The sequence below is a fragment of the Lacerta agilis genome, chromosome 17 (assembly GCF_009819535.1).
Source record: "Lacerta agilis isolate rLacAgi1 chromosome 17, rLacAgi1.pri, whole genome shotgun sequence".
Taxonomy (NCBI): Eukaryota; Metazoa; Chordata; class Lepidosauria; order Squamata; family Lacertidae; genus Lacerta; species Lacerta agilis.
In genome coordinates this window covers 36,514,140-36,526,227 of record NC_046328.1, presented here as the reverse complement: position 1 = coordinate 36,526,227, position 12,088 = coordinate 36,514,140, and the positions used below count along the sequence as shown (strand labels likewise).

The 12,088-nt window shown below is 47.5% G+C and overlaps 1 protein-coding gene across 1 annotated transcript; it reads left to right on the top strand.

The window, feature by feature from the left end:
• Positions 1-7,691: 7,691 nt before the first annotated feature.
• On the top strand, positions 7,692-10,871 carry MLLT11 (MLLT11 transcription factor 7 cofactor). The gene is made up of 2 exons (XM_033174642.1): positions 7,692-7,713; positions 9,991-10,871. Exon 2 carries the CDS (start codon positions 9,997-9,999, stop codon positions 10,279-10,281), a length of 285 nt encoding a protein of 94 aa, XP_033030533.1. The 5' UTR covers positions 7,692-7,713; positions 9,991-9,996; the 3' UTR covers positions 10,282-10,871.
• Positions 10,872-12,088: the final 1,217 nt, after the last annotated feature.

Genomic DNA, 12,088 nt, shown 5'->3' with positions numbered 1-12,088 from the left:
GCAACACACACGCACCCGGGTGCTTCGATGCGCCTTGGAGAGGCGTGCAACAGCGCTGACTTGGGGGCGGCCGGGGCATTGCAGAAAAAGGGGACCCAGGAGGAAAGGCGGCCTTTGGGGTCCGAGGTCTCTCCATCACCGCTGGAAGAAGACGCAGGATGGCAGCATCACGCAGATGCCAAGACCCTCGGGGGCAAGGGGCCTGATCAGTGCCGGATTTAAGTATAAGTCAAAGAAGCGGGTGGCGCTGTGGGTTAAACCACAGAGCCTAGGGCTTGCTGATCAGAAGGTTGGCGGTTCAAATCCCTGCAACGGGGTGAGCTCCCATTGTTTGGTCCCAGCTCCTGCCAACCTAGCAGTTCGAAAGCATGTCCAAAGTGCAAGTAGATAAATAGGTACCGCTCCGGCGGGAAGGTAAACGGCGTTTCGTGCGCTGCTCTGGTTCACCAGAAGCGGCTTAGTCATGCTGGCCACATGACCCAGAAGCTGCATGCCGGCTCCCTCAGCCATAAAGCTAGATGAGCGCCACAACCCCAGAATCGGACACGACTGGACCTACCTTTACCTTTACCAGCAGCATGGTAACAGCTGGTAGGGGGGCAGGTAGCCAGGATTTAGGGGAGTCAGGACACCCACCTGTCACCATCCTCTGTCTATTACTTTCTTTTGACCCCAGGTGCTCAGAAAAACCTGTCCAAATCTTTCTACAATTTCTACTTTCAGTATTTATATTTATTTACTTTGTTTTTTGGGGGGGGGTAGCCCCTAACTATGCCCATGGCTGGTAGACTGCCTCTAAACTTGGAGGCTCTTCTATTTCGCTGTTTAGGGACAAATCTTGGCTGCCAGTTTTCTCAGCGGCTCTCAGGGGTTTCGGGCGACAGGCGTTCCTAGTCCTGCTTGGATTTGCAAGGGATGGAACCCGGGACTTTGGGTACACCAAATAAAATGCTCTGCTGCCGAGGCTTGTGGCTCTTCCCTTAAACAGAACAATAAGATTCCAGTCCTCATTGTTGTGAAGGAAAGGGCTGGTTTAAATAGAAGCTGCGTGACACAGAGACTCCTGGTCCTCTCCCACCAGGGTGTGTTGAATTTTTCCAATGTTCAAAATTCTCCAAACGAGGAGTGCTAAAAGGTTGCAACTTGGCTTGGGAATTCAAAGGATATTTCTGTAAATTAATATAATTTAGTTTTGCTTCGTAAGCAAAACGTAAAATTGCATAGAGATCATTAAAATGATTGCCAAGTACTGACAATTACCGTTATATTATAATTTTAGTACTACTACTAGTAGTATTTAGCATTGGCTAACATTTTCAGAAAGCAAAATTAAAATTATTTGGTTTTCCAAAAGCAGTCGACGTGCTTCTTCATTGAATGTAGACTTACCAAGCTAAATGTAGGACATTCGCTGGCCTTCAAAAGGCCTCTCTTATCTGAATTTTCATTTTTCACTTAGCTGACTAAATTTCTTAAATGCCTGCTTGCAATAAAATAATATTGTTATTACAGCCAATTTCCAAAATTAGCCTAACCCTTTCCATGTTGTTTTCTTGAGCCGGCCCACTGAAATTAATCAGGTCTATGAAGTTCAATGGTCCTACTCTGTGTAGGGCTTAAATTGACTGCAACTCTTGTACGATATATATACCGGTATGCATGTGGGATATTTTGCAAATATTCATCAACGGGATAGAAGGTTGCTTGTTGTTGTTGTTGTGTTGTTCAGTCATTCAGTCGTGTCCGACTCTTCGTGACCCTATCCTCCACTGCCTCCCGCAGTTTGGCCAAACTCATGCCAGTCGCTTCGAGAACACTGTCCAACCATCTCATCCTGTCGTCCCCTTCTCCTTGTGCCCTCCATCTTTCCCAGCATCAGGGTCTTTTCCAGGGAGTCTTCTCTTCTCATGAGGTGGCCAAAGTATTGGAGCCTCAGCTTCAGGATCTGTCCTTCCAGTGAGCACTCAGGGCCAATTTCTTTAAGGATGGATAGGTTTGATCTTCTTGCAGTCCATGGGACTCTCAAGAGTCTCCTCCAGCACCAGAATTCAAAAGCATCAATTCTTCGACGATCAGCCTTCTTTATGGTCCAGCTCTCACTTCCATACATAAGGTTGCTTACATAATATGTATTTTTAAGACCTCAAGTGGCATGCCTCTGAGCGCGTCCAGAGTGCTTCTCCCTCTAAAACATAGGAAGAAGCAATCTGAAGGCAAACATTGAAAGCATACACAGAGCGACGTCCCTATGGGGAAGGAACGGGCTTCTCTTTTTGCTTTTGAAGGGATGAGATCCCCTCCAAGGAGGTCAAACAACATGGACAGGAAGTAGTTGGTAAAAATAAAACCTGATAAAAAAATAACATCTAATAAAAAGCAACAGAATTTTGTACAATTACTTATATTTAGACTCACAACAACTGCTATGCATTACAAATCTTCAAGGCCGTTTTCTAAAAAGAGATTGCTCTTCCTAAAAGGATGTTTATCAACAGCTATAAGCAACGAGATTGCGTCAGCATGAAACACAACAGATCCCATAATTTACCTCTTCGCGAGTGCACAAAAAGCATCTGCTGCTGAAAGATTCATGAAATTGAAGACAAGCTGCGAGGTTGTTCCGGGACCTGCTGAGAAATGTCTCCCAGGAGTTTTAAAAGAACATGTTGTATCCATTGCTGGCAACGCTGCTGGGTCGCTCAGAAGAGGTTCTTAAAGCATCTCCCTGTGACGGGGAGTTCCACAGGCTCCCTGAATCACAGAATCATAGAGTCCGAAGAGAGGACAAGGGCCATCCAGTCCAACCCCCTGCCAAGCAGGAAACACCATCAAAGCATTCCTGACAGATGGCTGTCAAGCCTCTGCTTAAAGACCTCCAAAGAAGGAGACTCCACCACACTCCTTGGCAGCAAATCCCACTGTCGGACAGCTCTTACTGTCAGGAAGTTCTTCCCAATGTTTAGGTGGAATCTTCTTTCTTGTAGTTTGAATCCATTGCTCCATGTCCGCTTCTCTGGAGCAGCAGAAAACAACCTTTCTCCCTCCTCTATATGACATCCTTTTATATATTTGAACATGGCTATCATATCACCCCTTAACCTTCTTTTCTCCAGGCTAAACATACCCAGCTCCCTAAGCCGTTCCTCCTAAGGCATCGTTTCCAGGCCTTTGACCATTTTGGTTGCCCTTCTCTGGACACTTTCCAGCTTGTCAGTATCCTTCATGAACTGTGGTGCCCAGAACTGGACACAGTATTCCAGGTGAGGTCTGACCAGAGCAGAATACAGTGGTACTATTACTTCCCTTGATCTAGATGCTATACTCCTATTGATGCAGCCCAGAATTGCATTGGCTTTTTTAGCTGCTGCATCACACTGTTGACTCATGTCAAGTTTGTGATCTACCAAGACTCCTAGATCCTTTTCAACATGTACTGCTCTCAAGCCAGGTGTATTGTGCCTGTCATTTTTTTTGCCCAAGTGTAGTACTTTGCATTTCTCCCTGTTAAATTCATCTTGTTTGCTCTGGCCCAGTTCTCTAATCTGTTAAGGTCATTTTGAAGGTGTGATCCTGTCCTCTGGGGTATTCGCCACCCCACTGAAAATGCCGGCAAGGAGTAAGGATGGGGAATGAGTCAATTTCAGTTTCTGTTTTTATTTGTTTCCAGTCTTCAGTCCCTCATTTTTCCACATTAGTTTGTGTTTAGAAAAAGAGAGGGTCATGTACACATTCTCTTTCTCCCAGTCTAGCCTACCTCACAGGGTTGTTCTGCGCTATGATGGAGAGGAGAACAGGCACACCATAATCTGAACTCCCTGAAGGCTGGTTGGTGCTGACTGGCTGCCATGGTCTTTCCCAGCCCTACCTGGAGATGCTGGAGATTGGACTTGGGACCTTCTGGATGCAGAGCAGGTGTCCTACTACTGAGCTAGGGCCCTTAAATATAACATCAAGTTTCTAGTCCTCATAGTTCCGAAAAAGTGCGGACGTGGATAGGGACAGAGCTGACTTACACTGAGTCAAGCAATTGGTTCATCTAGTTTTTCCTCTGTATGTGCTATGGCAGGACAGAGGCTAAGAAAGGCAAAACCTCCCTGTGACTTTCTCCTCAAATCATATGCTGTTTTTGCTCAGTTTGCTCAGTAAAGTGTCATCAGGACTTTTCCCTCCAGTCTGTGTTATTTAAGTTACTTTTCTAAAACAGGAATCTTTTTTTTTTTTTTTAATGGTGCAGAGTTCCCTGGGAAGAAGAGTTGATTGTGAAACAGCTCTGGGAATTGTAGTTCTGGGAGGGGTCTCCTAACAACTCTCAGCTCTCTTAGTGAACTACAGTTCCCAGGATTCTTAGGGGAAAGCCGTGTCTGTTAAAGTGCTATAAGAGTGCTTTAAATTTAGGGTGCAGACATAACCAGGCTCCTTGCCTGAAGCGCTGGAGAGCTGCTGCCAATCAGTGTGGACAATATTGAGCTAGATGGACTGATGGTCTCAGTGAAAGGCAGCTTCCTAGAGCATCACTAGAGCAATATCCTGAGAATATTGGAGAGATATACACTGCCTTTGAACATGGAGGTTCTATCATGACCAAGAACGCTGCTTTATAGCAAGTAAAACATTTGATCCACATAACTCAGTACTGTCAACTCTGGCTGGCAGCGTCTCTCCAGAGTCTCAGGCAGGGAGTCGTTCTCAGCCCTACCTTTGGGATTGAAGCAAGGACCTTCTGCATGAAAAGCAGATTGTTCAGCGCTCAGCTACTGCTATTTCTCCTCCTCTTCCTCCAATCTGCCTGACCTGCCCTTTCAAACACCTAAGGCAGCGTTCAAGCTCAAATCCCTGCAGCGGGGAGTTCCACAAGTGAAACCCTGCCTTGTGTGGGGAAATGCTTCGACCTGCTTCCTATCGATTTCGCCAGGTGACCCCGACTTCTACTTAAACAGAAAAGTATGTTGTTGTTGTTTTATCATCTCTTCGATTTCTTAGCCTGACCTTCCCCATAAGCTCCCAGAGCATATCATGACCACGTAAAAACTAAGCGTGAAAATCAGTTCAAACAATTTGCCACCCGGGGCTGGTTGATCTGCGAGACCGCCTTGCTCCATATATGTCCACCTGACCTCTTTGATGGACAGAGCTGGCCCTGCTGCAGGTACCACACAATACCTGTCCCACATTTGTAAAGAACTCTATTTTTCAGTGTGGCAGCACCTGTGGAACTCCCTGCCTATTGACACCAGCCTTTGCTGTGCTCTTTTTGGCCCCTGCTGAAAACAAACCTACCCAGATATTTAGAATCTTAGTATTTTTTGTTAGTCTATTGTTACCTTAACTTTCCAAAAGTCTTATCAACTGCTGCTGTTAATTTTTATTCTTGGTAACCTTTCTTTAAAAACTGCTTTGAGGTTGTGTTTTTGTTTTTTAACGATCAAGCAGTGTGTAATTTTATTAAATAATTTGCAATCAGAAGAATAGGATGGAGATGTGTGTGTGTGTGAAATAGTTTACTAGGGAAAGGCTGAAGTCCCCTTTTGGGGCGCCTTAGGATCAATTTTTATGGTAGCCCAAATCTTAGTTGTACAGATGTATGTACATATTTCAATTTTAACTCATGAGCTATTGCTGCAATCAATTTTAATTGTATATTTTATCTTTATGAATGCTGTCACTATTGTTTTTTTAAAATATTAAATATCAACTTCATTTAGATTTAACAATTTCACAACAAATTTAAAAACCTTTCGTAGATAAATGCTGTCACTATTGTGTTATGCGAGCTGGTCTTTGGACTGTAATAAAATTGTGTGTGTGTGTTTTATGTATATGTGTGTGTGTGTGTGTGTGTGTGTATCATTCATATATATATTCATACACACACACACACACATTCTGGCTTTTGATACTATAGATAGATAGACAGACAGACAGATAGACAGATAGTACCAAAGGCCAGAATAAAGACGTGTGTCACCAGCGTTTACCTTCCTCTGTTTCTCCACATCGTGCATCGTAATTACTCATAATGCAGGCAATTATCTAATCGTTGCCGTTTTAAAAACACACCCACCCCGCTCCTGGCAAGCTCACAGAGATTGCATCCACCATGCATATATATGGAAGGAAAATCTCCATGGCTTCAGCCTCCCGTCTTCCCCTCCTTCCCCGACTGAAAATAGAAAATTCTTCTTAGAGCTGATTCACTGGGGCCACTGCAGCTCTTGTGTTGAAGGCTTAGGAGGGGCTGCATTGCAGCAAAAGAGAGAGAGAGGGGAGAGGCTTGTGCGCAGCAGACACAGACCCACGCGGGGACACACACACACCCAGCCAGACAAAAGCAGGAGGGGAGACGGATCACACCATCTGCCCAATCTCTCTGGACCACTAGAGCTCTCTCTCCCTCCCTCTCTCCTCCGACACAAAAGGCATCTCCTCCTTCTGTTGCATCCCGAACAACAACCGAGCCCCTTTGGGTCCTTCTCGAGGAAGGTAAGGATGAACCGGAAAAGAAAGAGGGTATTTGATAGAAATATATATTATTTGGAGGAAATGGGTGTGTGTGTGTGTGTGTGTGTATATTTTAATTCTGGTCAGTTTCTTCCATCTTCCACTTGTCCTTTAAAAAAACAAAACCGCGCGTTGTTATTAATCTGTTCGGAGTTAGCATCTTCCTGCATAAAATACATTTTGTCTTCTTCTTCTTTTTTAAAAAAAGTCTCATTCAGACCTGTTAAGCCTGTCTGGAGGGGTATGTTGGGATTGAAGGTCAGGGGATAAATGTCTTTATAATTGATTACAGATATAGATGTAGATGTAGATATAGATACTATATCTTGAAAATCCGGGGGAGAGGGTAGATAGGTGTTTTAGATTAGACTGAAATAAATGAGGTCTAAGAACGCCACCTTGATAATTTTCCATGGGTCTCCTCAGAGTAGGGCTAACATGGGACTTCAACCCATGTTATCACCAGCCACCTGTTCAGTGTGAAAAAAAAACCGTTTTAAAATGCTAATTCGGTCCTCTTTATTGAAACGCAACCCTTCTCTGACCACTCCCTTGTTGTATGGAGAATATATATATATTTAGAAACCCGAAAAGGCGACGGTGGTCCACAAATGAAATGGGGTCTTTGAACATGAAAATTTTAAAAAAATCAGGTTTTCAAAAACAACAACAAGGCTGCAATCCTAACCAAGTCCACTCAGATGTAAGTCCCATTTAACTCAAGGGGGCTTACCCCCAGGTAGTAGGGTTAGGATCTCACCCATTTGATGGCTCTCTCTCTCTCTCCCTTTCCACCTCCTTTCCACTTATTAAATTAAGCAGGTGGTGATTTGGGATATGTGTGTGCTGGGGCTTGCGGATCCCCTTCAGTTTTGATTCCGCCAGTCATTTGGTTCCTTCCAATAAAATGATTATCCGGAAATAATGTTAGATGGATGTGTGTCTGTCTGCGTACATCAATATCCGTGCACCCACCCACCCATCATGCAGAGAGGGGGCTATTTTCAAAACGCAGATGTCTGCCACACATGCCTCGGATGCCACACAAGGTCTTTCAGAGGAGCCTGCGCGCCCACACGAATCCCCCACCCCCACCCCGCTTTTAAAATTAAAAAGTGATGTAATTTACTCGGGAGCCCAGAAAGGCATTGAAGGCAGAGATAGATATAGCACACCAGGAACCAGGAGATGGCTCCCTTAAAGGAAAACAGGAAGGTGCGTAACGTTGTATGCGTACAATTCTACAGTATTTTCCAAAAATGCACCCTCGGGTGAAGCGTAACCTCCAGGTTTCAATGCCTTTTTCTTTCTCTCTCTCTCTCTCCCCCCCTTTTTAAAAAAGAGTAAGTTTATAGAACCTGAGATAGGAGGCAGAATGGACAGGCGCTGCTCTTATTTTTGTGGGGAGGGGAGGAGAGAAACTAGCCTACTCTCCCCTCTTTCGGAGTTTTATTTTGAACCCCCGCTACTACCCCTAAAAGATCTTTCGCTGCACCATGGGAAGTGCAGTTTTGCTAGCATGTCAGGGGGGAGAGAAAATTGGCAGAGAACGTGCAAAGAGGGGCAGGTGGGTGGGTGGGGGGGACGGGACCAGCCCCTCCTTGGATGATGGATGGATGGGGAAATGTGCTACGTGTCTGAAGAAAGGAGATCTCCATACTGAGAGGTGGGGCAGTGAGGAGGGAGGGGAGGGGAGGGGGCAAGGGAGATGTGTGGTTGGGGGGGGGAGTGGGTGAGAGAGAGGGAAGGTACCACAGTTAAGACCCACCCGAGGGTGTTGCTGTTGGGTGCGGAGAGAGGAACTCACACGGCCGGAGGAGGGATGGGCGGACCCCAGACCTTCTAAGGCAGGGGTAGCTAACAAACGGTCCTCCGGATATTGCCAGGTGACGAATCGCCACTGGCTGGAGATGCTGCAGGGATCTGCCACCACTAAAATCAAGATGCTAGTCCTCATGGTCCAACTGATTTAAATTCAAATTCAAATTTATTGCCCATAAAACATAAAATATGGAATATATGACGTAAAGTTACAGCAAACCTTAGACCCTGGAGTCATAGGGAAACAAACCACAGCACAAATACAAGTTTTAAAATTGCAACCAGGGAGCAGAAAACAAAAGTGTTAGTGGTCGTGTAGTTGGCCACAGCGCCTTTTGTCCAGCTGATTTAATTAGAAGCTGCCCTCTGCATTGGTGCTGCCCCACCTAGCTCAGGGTTGTCCATGCTGGCCGGCAATGGCTTCAGGCAGGGGGCACCCCCAATCCTCCTTGGCTATGTCTTTGGGCCCTTCTGCCTGCCAAGCAGGTGTACCGCTACTGAGCTATTGTCGTAAAAGTAAGAACCTAGTCCTCATGGTTCTGAGGAAAGGGGTGGTGGCCTCATATCCAGGGAGACCCTGGGGTTGGTCTAGCTCAGGACCCCCAGCAGGGGTTCTCCAGGGCTGCAAGCAGGGGGTCTCTCTCTGCCCTGCCTGCAGATGCCCCTGGGGATTGAAAGCCTTTGCTTTCTGCACTGAAGCTGGCCCTCTGACAATTGTGCGGCACTGCAGCCCCACAACGTCTGTAAGTAACCACGTTTTCTTGAATCCTGTCAAGACAGAAGTACTGTTCCTGGGGGACAGGGAGTGGGTGGGTGTGGGGGACTCCCTGGTCCTGAATGGGGCAACTGTGCCCCTGAAGGACCAGGTGCGTGGCCTGGGAGTCATTTTGGACTCACAGCTGTCCATGGAGGCGCAGGTTAATTCTGTCTCCAGGGCAGCTGTTTATCAGCTCCATCTGGTACGCAGGCTGAGACCCTACCTGCCCGCGGACTGTCTCGCCAGAGTGACACATGCTCTGGTTATCTCCTGGTTGGACTGCTGCAATGCGCTCTATGTGGAGCTACTTTTGAAGGTGACTCAGAAACAACTAAATCCAGAATGTGGCAGCCAGATTTGGTGACTGGGAGCAGCCGCCAGGACCATATAACTCCGGTCCTGAGAGACCTACGTTGGCTCCCAGTACGTTTCCGAGCACAAATCAAAGTGTTGGTGCTGACCTTTAAAGCCCCAAACAGTATCAGCCCTGTGTACCTGAAGGAGCATCTCCACCCCCATTGTCCAGCCTGGTCCCTGAGGTCCAGCTCCGAGGGCCTTCTGTCGGTTCCCTCACTGTGAGAAGTTAGGTTATAGGGAATCAGGCACAGGGCCTTCTCGGTAGTGGCGCCCGCCCTGTGGAACGCCCTCCCATCAGATGTCAAGGATATGAGTAACTATACAACTTTTAGAAGACACCAGAAGGCAGCCCCGTTTAGGGAAGTTTTTAATGTTTGATGTTTTATTATGTGTTTATATGAGTTGGAAGCTGCCCAGAGTGTCTGGGGCAACCCAGTCAGATGGGCTCCATACAAATAAATTATTATTATTATTATTATTATTAACGACATGCCTAGCACTCAGCCCTCCCGAGCGTTCCCCTAACAGAAGATCCCTTCTTCCTCCTTTCTATTCAGCAAAAAATGAGGGACACAGTCAACTCCCAGTACAACTCCTTCCTGTACTGGAGGATGCCCATCCCAGAACTGGACCTGAGCGAGCTGGAACACCTGGGCTTAGCTGACATGGCCGCCTACAAGCCCAAGGGAGGCTATGGCAGCTTCGCAGCAGAGCGGAAGAAGCAGAACCGCAGCATCTCCGGCGGGGAAGACGACGGCGAAGACAGCAGCCTCCTCCAGTTCAACAGTTTCAATTTCTGGAGGGCCCCTATAGCCTGCGTCGGCCCTTTAGATTTCGACCTGATCTGAGGCTGGTGGAGCTGGGCTCCTGTCCTTTAGTGCGACTAAACCTTTTGTCTACACCCCTCTTCTGACCAATTCCCTGTAGTGTTTTACTTTTCAAATTGTACGGCGAGGCTGAATCGCAAAAGGCTCGCGAGAGCGCTTCTGTCGGTGTCGTCTGCCTGTGTTTCTCTCCTTCTCATCACGTTCTGTCTCTTATGTGTTTTTGCTGGGTGGGGAAGGGGACTGTGGTTTGCAAAACTGGGACTGAATGTATTTCTTGGCTGGAGGGCGAGCTGCATTGAGAGGGCCTGAGGCGTGCCCACGTTCCTGTTTGTGGCTATGGCAGCCGGAAGTGTGCGGGGAATTAAGCGAGGCACGTCGCCACCCCCCTTGATCATGAAAAACGACTACTTACAGCTGGGTGGCTTTTGAGATTGCAGCTAAGATTTGGAGGAGTCGTCGGCGACTAGGCAGCCTGTGAGCAAAATCCGGCCCGCGGGTCTTTGGCCCGTTGAGCTGCAAGCTCTGTTTCCTTCTTCCTCTTGCCGGCAGCCACTTCCAGAAAGCGTGAAATTACATATCTTGCTTCTGAATAACTCAAGAGGGATAATTTGGGGGGGGGGGTTCTTTTACTCAGTATCGGTCTGTTTCCTTCCATTTTCCCTGCCCTGGTTTCCGATTGCATCATCAGGGGAAAGAGGAGATGGAAGCCTCGCCTGCAGAAGAAATGGATGACGAGGAGACGGCAATGAGGTCTGGGTGGGTAGGGGGTCTGCGCTGCCACTTCCGGGTTCAGTTGAGGGGGGGGGAGGGGGCGCCAAATAAGCGCCATTTCTTGGGGAGGGGAGGGAGATGTGTAGGCAAAGATGAAAGCCCAGCTCTTGGACATGTTCGAGATTAAATTGCAAAAGAAAAGAGTTGTCTTTAAGAGCGTTTGTGGTGGCGATTTCATAATAACCACAAGAGATTTGTGCACCTGGAGAATTATCATGCACAAAGCGGAAGAGGCTGGCTGCCCCCACCCCCACCCCGCCTTTGCCACCCCCACAAGTATATTATCAAATTACAGCTTTGTCTTTTAAGCAGCTGCTGGGAAAACAGGATTGCGGTTCAAAGTCAGGAATCAGGATGAATCTATTTTATCAACTGGAATGTGGGATAAGACGGGAACTGGGTATGCTTATCGCCAGTGGCCCTTGGAGCGGGGGGAGGAGGAATGACTCTTCTCCAACCATAAAACGAAAAGGGAGTGGGTTTTGGCCGACTGCAGCCACAATCCACAGCAGGAGTTAGCAACTAGCGGCCTGCAAGCAAAATCCGGCCCAGGGGGGCAATGTGGTGCCAGGGCAAGAGGGAGTGAATTGGGTAAAGGCTGGCACGGCCTGAAAGGAAACAGGCAGCAGCCAATATTATAAACACTGTCGCACCAACCACCTCTCCACTTATCCAGAGACCAGAACAAAGATCCAGGAGGTTTTTCAATAACATCATGTGTGGAGGACCAGGCCTTGTCATGTGACCTGCAGTGGCCAATTGCTGCTCACTTTTCCCCGAGCCGGAAACCTTAAGAGAGCCAGCGGCAAACTTGTAAAGTTACTTTGCTTGTTCTGGCACAGCAGAAACAGTGGCATCAGGTGCCCGTTGGGTGTGGTGGGGTGGGAGGCCGGCAGTAGGGGGCGCCAGAGCTAATGGCAGGAACAGCCAACTTATTCCAGTTTTGTTCCCATCCTGCTCCTCTGCCCTGTTGAGTTCTCCAAGGAGCAACGCTGAGACTATGGAGGAGAGTCACGGAGCAGGGCGACCCCCTGAATTGGCTGAAGTTAAAGACTGA